Here is a 9,730-nt window from a genome sequence, read left to right on the forward strand (position 1 = left end):
ACCATGGTGCCGCCGGGACTCCTGCCCGCTGCTGAAATTTCCCATCGCCATCCCAAGGGCATCGCCCGCCGCGCTCCCCTGGACCCTGAGCGCCGCCGCCCCAGCCACCATCGTGCCTCCACCGGGTGACCCCAGGCGCCGCTGATCCCGTGTGCTGCTGCTCGAAGATTCCCCTGCTCGCTGCCCTCTCCCTCCCACTCCACAGTGCACGGGGCAGGGGAACCGGGTGGCGGCGGCGGCATGATCTCCGGTAAGCGGTGGGGCCGGGATCCGGTGGCGGCGGCAAGCTCCTGTAGATAGGCAACAAGCGAGAGAGAGGGATTGAGAGAAAGCGAGATGCAGGGGAGAGAGATGGGAAGGAAGGAGAAGAAGACGAGCATGGGCAGTGGGGCGTAGGAGAGAGAGAGGGCGGAGGGAAGGAGGATAAGGACAGATGGCAGGGGGCGGCCTGTGTGATTGCTCCGGTGATGGCGTCTGGCGTCGGTTCACACTTCGGCGCGCAGCCGCAATACCTTCCCTCCACCGTCTCCACGTGGTGTAGGCTGCTGCAATCTCTCTATCCCAGCGATGTCCCAGCTGCACGCCACAGCCAGCCAACAAGACCAGTATGTAGCTCAGGCCCAGAATTGGTCAATTTTATACAGCTGCAATACACAACGACACACAAAATAGATGCTCCTAGGCTTGATCTTTCTACTACAACTAAACATACTCGCCCAATACTTATTATCGCACTTTTCTCAACTAAACATACTCTGTCCCTTGAGGAGGATTTCAGGGGAGATCGACTACTGTAAGTCTGTGACGATAACAAGAGGCTGATATTTGAGCTGGACTCTTGCGGACAACAGGTTCAGGAGCTCCAAGCCAACAACAGCCATTGCCTTGAAAAAGATGTAAGATTGCTACTATCTAGCTTCTGTCACAAGATTTGATGTAGCCTGTTATTTTGTATGTCAGTCAGTTTTGTTGTAAGAATGAGTAATAGATCTATTGTTCAATTCTTGTTTGAGATAGAATACAAGTTATGTTAAATATTCAATGTTTATTGAACATGACCATAGTGGAAAAGGCTTTAAAGATCAAGAGATGAGATATTTTTTCCTTTAACAGTTCAATTTCTGAAAAAAAAAATCAACACAATAGCCGAGTTTATTACAATTTTCACATATAATACTTGCCGCTAAGAACTTATAGGTATATGCTTTCACATGCAGTACTGTCTTTGCTAACACGTATGGTGTCAGTTTAGAAAGACCTACGTAATGTTGTTTTCATTCTTGGCTTCAGGGAAAAAGGGATAGGTTCAGAAAATATTTATCTAGGATAGATGTATATTTATGTAAGAGGATAGATGTACTTACGTGTAGAACTACAGTTTGTTGCAGTTGCTAGGGACTGTAAATTACGTTTCTAATTCATTCTTTTGCATTTCAGTCTGTCATTCATTGTTACTTGAATGTTTCTCTTTTTGTGATCTCCCATAGAAGCATTTTGTTTGTTTTTTCACTGGAACAGCTCTACGCGCCTTGTGAAATGTCTGATGTAGTTTGGAAATATGAGTGAGAACTGCAAGTACGTCGATACTGCCCTCTATGTATCGAATCCAAGGATTTTTTCTAATATATATTCTTTTTGATAATTTCAAGGGAGGAAGAGAACTCCAGTTCTATGGTAATGTTCTTGATTCTGATTTTCCATGATTGATAATGTTGTTTAGGACCCTAAGCTTTGTCATGGCTGATTTAAATAGGCACAGTTGGTTTAGAAGGAAAGCACTGCTACTAATTTTAGAACTAGGATGTCGTTTTTGACAGCTCTCAGGTATTGCTTATTTGCATTGTAAGATCACAATTCTAAGGTTAATCTTTTTAGTTGTGTAGCATTGCATATTTGGGTCCTTGAATTTTCTCCTCGAAGATCAACACATTCGATCAGATTTGGCTTATTTAATAATTAGCAAACAATAAAAATTGAACATCTATGCAGTGCGACATTTCTTACGGATGGTCAGGTCGACACCGGCAACATCGTCTATATTGTACCAAGGTTCTGCTGCTGCTACAATGGCAACCTCCTACTTCCCGAACATAACCATTGCAGCTATCCTTGCTACAGTAAATTTTGTTTCTTTTCTTTCTCATAAATTATGGACATATAGGCAGTGGCGGAGCCAGGAAACCTGAATGGACAGGGCCAAGAGCTGCTAAACTAGCTTGGGGAGGGCCAGAACAACGGAATACAAAGCTAATACACTGTTTTAGCTGAAATACCCTGTGTCCTAGTGGAAATATTTGCATGTTGGCCTGGGCCCAGGCCCTGGCTAGCACCCCCCTGTCTCCGCCACTGCATATAGGCATTCTGATCAGGTAATGTTCTTCTCTAAGATTTGATATTTGAAGCATGATGTTTGCGGTCAGATAATTTTCCTAGGGTCCTAAAGATGTCGATGTTGATGGAAAATACACATGTTGCATACCTTTTTTGAAATCAGAAGGTAACACCTGATTGCCTTCATATAAAGAAACAGATTTTAAACACATAGGAGGCGATGTATAGCTAGCAGGAACAAGAAAAAAATGCTGCTCGAAGGTGAGTGGAAGTGCATGATTTTCTAGAATTATTTTCTTGACAGAAGTTACTATATTCTCAATATACATCACAGTTGTAATCATCTAAAAACAGAAAATCACTTCTAGAGTTGTAGTAATGCAAGTGATTAAAATCCCTTGCTAATTAAAATTGTAGTTTCATTTATTTCACCGTAATGTTTTTTTGGAGAACGATCATGCATGTTTCTAATACATATGTTGAGATTAGTAGACGAAGGTTAACTTTGTGTCGGTATTTACTCTCTACCAGTTTCTATGTAAACCATCACTGAATACACGAGTATGACATCCATATCATTTCCAGTAAAAAAGTGTTGAGATATTTAGCTCCCGTACAATCAGTATGAATTTATATCGTCTATATGTGAACAAATAATTTCAGGCTGAAGATCACTAGAACCAGCATGAAAAATTGACCTCTCAAAACATGAAAACAATGGCTTACTTCAGCAGTCAAGCTTATAAGATGGTTCACAATTAACAGCTGATTTCACAAATGTGGCTCAACTTGAATTGTTTTATGTTGGACATTATAATTTTTGTGAGGTTTTGTTGTTCGCCCGTTGCAACGCACGGGCACTTTTACTAGTATTAACATAATTAAGAGAAGATATCCACCCATCAACATCACAGTGGAAACCCCAACTATTTGGTGAACTGCAAATTTTGTTATCATACGCACACGACCATGTGGGCTGATGCTATGGGTTAAAAAAACACAGTTCCATCACTTTCAATGGTATGAAATCAAAATCTATATGAAACCTTAAGTATTTGCAATGGTACTATTAGATGCTAGATAGAACTAACCATGGTTTTGGATTCTAGGATAACCATGATAGATTCGGATTGTATGATAACCCTTCCAAGGAGTATGTCTCTATGAGCCTACATATTTTTAGAGCAATTATGTAAGCATGCATATATTGTTTTAATATGAATATGTGGCAAGGCACAAACATTTTGCTACTAGAGACAACATGTGCTGAAAAAGAAGAACTGCCTAAAAGCATGCTTTGGCCCGTGATAACCCACATAAACCCATAAAAACTTGAATAATCAATAGAATCATTTTGCACATATTTTTGGGCATTTGATGGCTTAAACATTCATAAACCATTCTCATAAAACAAAGATTTATTTCGCAAAAAAATAGAACAGCAGAAAATACAATAAGAAGTACATTAACGTATTTCAGCCCAAAGCCCATCAACAGCACGTTTGACATCGCCCCAGTGGGCCAAGTTAAGCACGGCCCATTTTCTCCTCCCCCTCCCCGATTTTCTCGGACCACACAGAGACCGCGCCGACGCGCAGCGCCGTCATGCCCCGGCGTCCATGGCGGCTCGGCGGAGCAGCCTGCAGCGGAGGGGTCCAGCGCGCTGCTCCGTCGATCTTGGCCACCCGTGCCGCTCTCATGGCGTTAGCGGCGGGAGGGAGGACGCCGGTGCCGCGGCGACTTGAGTATGGCGAACGGGGCGTGGCTGCGGCCACCGCGTGGTCTTCTTGAGGCGCGGCAACAGCTGGAGCTTGTGGCGACTCCACGCACGGTGACGGCCGCGTGCGGCGGCCCGATGTGCTTGGTAAGCTCGTTCCCCATCCTTAGAATTTCATGATTTGGGGATTTATGTTTCGGCATTGGGGAAAATTGGGGATTTTTGCTAGGGTTAGTGGAATTGAGAATTTTCCACTAGGGCGTGTCTTATAGAATTTGTAGTTCTCCTTCTCGTTCCCTACAGAGCCCGATTTGCATCCGCAATACATTAAATATGCTAATCTAGGATTAACAGGACATATTTTTTTTGAGAGAGAAGTTAACAGGGCATAATTTAACAGTTACTCCCTCCGTCCCACAATGTAAGACTAGCTTGCAAAAACGTCTTACATTGTGGGACGGAGGGAGTAATTAGCGACAGTTAGAGCTAGATATGATTGTTAGGGTTAACCGCCACGCAAATACGGTTTGAATATAATCATAAGACATGATAATTAGGTGCTAACAGAACCACTTTAGATCTTCATTACCATCAAATGGCATAAGATCAAAATAATTTTTCCCTGACATAAGCCTTTTAACATTGAGCAGGGTCTAATTAGGCTTGTAATTATAGGCTAGTAGCTTGGGTACCAATGTTAGATGTCGTGCATTATGCTTAACATAATCATGATCTAACCCAGACAATTAGAACAACACATTACTACATTAAATAGCAGGAGGAGGCATTTTGTTCTCACCGGCTATACGGCGAGGTCTCATGCCTGCAGTGCTCGATGCATGCGTGGTGAAGGCTCGGTGTAGCTGCGGTGATATAGGGGCAGCAGCAGGGTCCAAGAGCCTCACTAGCATGACCCTCGCGGCAGCCGGTGGTGGAGATGCTGCAGGGAAGAGGTAGGGATGCATGAGCGCCACCAGCACTGACCTCGTGTTGGCCAACAGGAGTAGACAGACGTCTTGCTAATCCCCTTTAGTGCTCTACTGCTCTTTTAGGACCACTGGTTCAGTATAGAGGGTTTAACCCATGTGTGTATCTGTATTCCAAAGAGGCACGACCTCCCCCTCTATTTGTGGCACCAAGGGTCCAGGGTCCTAAACCATCGTTGGTTATGGGTGTCCCGATCAAAGCACAAACGTTAGAGGAGACTTTGTCCCCTGTTTTTTTTTCGGATTATTATATGGTTAGATCATTTCCGACAGTTGATTTACATGGACACACGTCATGCTAGCATTGAGCCCACTTGGCGTTGACCAAGTCACTGATACACCAGAGCCCGCATGTGACTAGCTGAAAAGTCTTTCGTGCATGTAGCTGATCGATTTTTCCCGAGTTAGCTATTTTGGTGGGAAGGACCTACAGAAGCTAGACATGCACAGAAACTGGCTAACAAAAAGATTGATCGATTTTTTTGTGCAGCTAGCAGAATTTGCTGCTTTTCTGTCTCTTTTTACTTTATTATTGGAGTATCAGTTACAAGGCTAGTGCTTACTGACTCGGCGGCCAACACAGCTATACAGCAGCACAACTCAACAGGACACCAACTCGAATAGTAATCTGGATGAAATGCCAAAATAAAATTGCTAATTGAATACTACTCGATCAGACACTTGGACGACAGAATCTACTTATGCAAAGTGACCTGCACTTTATTTCTAACACATCATAGATATCTTGTTTTGGATCCAAGAATAAGCTCTGTGTACTATATCAAACATCAAACTCTTTTTTTTTGGTTGGTAGTATGCATACTGCTGCATCATTACACTTAGCTTCATCAAGCAACCGAAAGAAGCATCTGCACAACATTTTCCATGGTGGGCCTTTTTCTACCATCTTCTTCCACGCATGAAACAGCTAGCTTGACCATCATTCTCGCTTGCAAGTTATCGAACTGGCTGTTCAACCTCAAGTCAATGAAGTCAGCCACCCATAACTGTTGGCTGCCCTCCAGCTCCAGCATCAGATTTTCTGTAAGCATCCTAACGACCCTTCCAAGGACTGTCACCACTTCCTCGTCGGCATTTGATGCCCAGTCTGAAACACGAGCCCCCTTGAGTAGTTCTAGGAGAACCACTCCGAAGCTGTAGACATCTACCTTTGCTGTTATTGGATGGCCAGAAACCCACTCAGGAGCTATGTAACCTCTAGTTCCACGGACCCTCGATACATTTTTATTGGATCCACCTCTGTTCACAAGTTTTGCAAGGCCAAAGTCGGTGATCTTTGGCTCCAAGTTTTCATCCAACAGTATATTCTCAGGCTTCAGGTCACAATGGATAACCCATTCCAAGCACTCATGATGTAGATAGGCCAATCCTTTTGCCACCCCTAGGGCAACCTTAAATCTTTGGTTCCATTCGAGTAAGATCTGTGGGGCCTTGCTACTAAACAGGGTTTTATCCAACGAAGCATTCTCAACGTACTCTAAGACCAATATCCTGTGTGGACCATCAGAACAGAACCCCCAAACCCTCACCAGATTCATATGGTAAATCTTTCCAATCACACTCAGTTCATGCTGGAATTCTTCTTCGCCTTGGTTTATGTCTGCCAACCTTTTCACCGCTACTACCCTCTTGTCTTTCAAGATCCCCTTGTATACAATACCAGATGCCCCGCATCCAATCTGGTCCTTGAACTTTCGAGTTGCCCTCTGCAACTCCTTGTAAGTGTATCTGCGGAAATGGTTAGTTATCATTTCATAGCCAACCTCAGCTGGCCATACTCCTGTTAACTGCTTGCCCTCCCTTCTCAACACAAACCAGCATCCGAATGCCACAAATATTACCTCTACACAAAATATCGCTGACAAGAATACATACAAGTACAAGTACTGTGGGTGTGATCCACTCTGACTGCTCTTAGGTTGATCCAGAAAATCTGTAGTGAAAATTTTGTTCTTTGCACTACAGTTAGGAGCATATCTATGACCAAAAGGTTGTGAGTGAGGAATTGAGGACTCTGAGACATGTAATGTCTTAGGAAGCTTGAGATAGATAGATCGACCCAAACCCGGGCTGGTTACACCACCAACAAGGGACGACTTCGGAAAGCAACTTCCACTTCCTTGCCAGTATGAGAAACCTTTGCAATTGCAGTTGTTCAAGCATATCTTCTTGCATGTATGAAATGAAACTGAGGTACTGCTACTTTGATCATTACCTCGGAAGTCGGTGTTGTGTAGCTTCACAAACATCTCCTGCCCATCACAACTGAGATTGAATTTTGGCCTGCAACCTTTGCTCCGGTCCCTTTGCTCAATGATCTCATGTCCAGGGGCACATGCACAAGCTGGCCTAGGTGTATACACACATATTCCATTCATACCACAGAGACCACGTACAGAGCAGGTCTGAGGGTATGCCATCCATGTGACCGACCATCTTCCATCTGACTTATTTAGACTGTATAATCTAAGGTTGCCATCATAATCCAATGTTAGCCTCCTCATAACCTTGAGACCCCAGTCAGTCGCCTTAAAAGTTAAATTGTCACTTCCAAGGAAATAACCTGAGCTATCTAGGACCCCAATTGTGGTGGTATTAAACGAGCTTCTTTGCTTTTCCCAGATATTCTTATTAGGATCTGGCCAATAGATAAAAGAGATATCCGTCTGATCATAAAACAGTGTGAGTAAATGTTGATCATCAAAATGGAAGCTGTATCGCCCAGGAACAAGTAACCTATTAGCAGATACCAACTTTGTAGCAGAAGTAATGTTCTGATTTGGCAGCAATGTATCAGTAGGAGAATCAAAACTTTGCCACAAAATGATATCACCTTGGCCCTTCATGATGAGGTTCCCGGTGTCCAACAACTGGACTTGTTCGGCTTTTGATGAAGAGCTGACATTGGTTTCCCACACGGCCTGGCCATTGTAATCTTTTACAACCATTCCGCCATCCGCATATAGCATGACTTGGGATCCCCAGGAGTACACGGGGTGGAGATGATTTGCACTCCAGACGACAGTCTTTTCATGAGCTGTGTTGGAGAACCAAATAGAGAAAACGAAGGCACTCCCAGAAATATTGTTGAAGCCGCAGGTGAAGGTACCATCTGGTGAATGGAGCACGTCAGAGCTATCCTCTACGGAGAGGGAGGAGCCTGGCGAGAGGAATTCACGAGCCGAGATCCGCAAAAACAGATGAATCAGATTTAGAAGAAGCAGAGAGGTAGATTGTATTTCCATATTTGTTGAGGCACTCTAGTTGATCTTTAGAATGTACACAAATGGATGCTACTGTATATAGGAACCAACTAGAGGAAGCAATATGCTTCTATAATTCAATACGACACTGATAGGTGCTTGTCCTTTTGTTGAGGGTGATAATTTGCTCTTGTTTGTCAACCAGTCAATCAATGGTTAGCTATAATGTCTTTGTTTCTTGAATATGCGCGTTGTAGAATTATCTTTTATTTCAGCTGGCTGATGTATACTCCTGAAATAAGGCTCCAGACTCCCAAGGCATCATTCAATTTGGGCCACTCATTGCTTAATCCGATGATCCATTACATAGTATATAACTCAACAAACATACCCCTACTTGTTTCAAACTTCCAATTGTGTAGTGACAATGATTTGGCTACTCCCTCAGTTCACTATTATAAGATGTTCTACTCCATCTGATCTGTATTAATTGATAGTACTAAATCAGCGACAATTAATATGGAACTGAGTGAAAAAATTGATTTGGATGTATATAGATGCATTTTAGTGTGTTGGTTCACTCATTTCATTCTGTATATAGTCCATACTGAAATATCCAGAACATCTTATATGTGTGAACGGAGGGAGTATTTCCTACAAAGGTTGCTGCCCAGGTCCACACTTCTTCATGTCACCTTCTCTCAATCGCTTCTTGTCCGTCTCTTGAATGGCAACTTGTTCTATTCAGTCAACAATTCAACTATATTGAAGTCTTTGTCTTTCAGGGCTTCCGGATGGCTGATGTATACTCCTGCAATAAAGCTTTTGGGGCATGATTCGAGCCACTCGTGCTTCAGCCAATCATCCATCGTACAGACGGCAAGTGAAATAAGTCTCTATTATTTCAACAGTTGGTTGCTATCGGAAAGAAACCGTAAACTTGGCAACATATGGACTTCAGCGGTGCAGATAGACAGAGAAGTCTTCATTTTTTCAAAAGAAACTGACATCTGACGATAACAGTAATGAGAATTCAAACGTTGAGCATTGAAACCTGGAAAATAACAGTTGTTGGTTCATGCATTGCAGCACATGATTCACAGGAATAATTAGCATCAGACTGGAGATTTCTTTACTAGTATAGTTTTCATTTTTCTCATTAGTATTTGTTTAGACTGTATGGTTACCTGCGACATAGAATAGAGATAAAAGCATTAGTAAAGGCTCATTCATTGAAAATCAAAATCATAGAGACAGGAAAAGAAAATGAGTTTCTATCATCTCCCAATTATTAGCAGTGGCATTTCAGAAAGCGAATTTGTGCATAGCATCCTTTCGAGATTCAACTAATTGATCCGTAAATGTTCTCCTTTTTGTTTTCTCACAACCAGATAAATGCTTTTGAGGCAACATTATTATTAGGAAAAAACAGGGATAGAGAACGCCTGAATTCTTGAAGGGAAGTCATGGAT

At 42.8% G+C, this 9,730-nt stretch overlaps 1 protein-coding gene and 1 long non-coding RNA gene across 2 annotated transcripts; one reads left to right on the forward strand and one right to left on the reverse strand.

The window, feature by feature from the left end:
- Window positions 1–240: 240 nt before the first annotated feature.
- On the forward strand, window positions 241–9,393 carry LOC125522283 (uncharacterized). Its single transcript, XR_007289712.2, has 2 exons — window positions 241–4,195; window positions 9,044–9,393. It is a non-coding gene; the product is annotated as an uncharacterized LOC125522283 (long non-coding RNA).
- Window positions 4,212–9,034, reverse strand: LOC147962380 (putative receptor protein kinase ZmPK1). The gene has a single exon (XM_087534696.1). The coding sequence runs from the start codon at window positions 8,298–8,300 to the stop codon at window positions 5,883–5,885; it is 2,418 nt and encodes an 805-aa protein (XP_087390822.1). The 5' UTR covers window positions 8,301–9,034; the 3' UTR covers window positions 4,212–5,882.
- Window positions 9,394–9,730: the final 337 nt, after the last annotated feature.

Source organism: Triticum urartu, chromosome 7A (assembly GCF_056163025.1).
Source record: "Triticum urartu cultivar PI428250 chromosome 7A, HENAU_Tu73, whole genome shotgun sequence".
Classification (NCBI taxonomy): Eukaryota; Viridiplantae; Streptophyta; class Magnoliopsida; order Poales; family Poaceae; genus Triticum; species Triticum urartu.

Excerpts from the sequence above, each read along its gene's own strand:
- LOC147962380 (XM_087534696.1), bottom strand. The coding sequence starts at position 8,300 with ATGGAAATACAATCTACCTCTCTGCTTCTTCTAAATCTGATTCATCTG.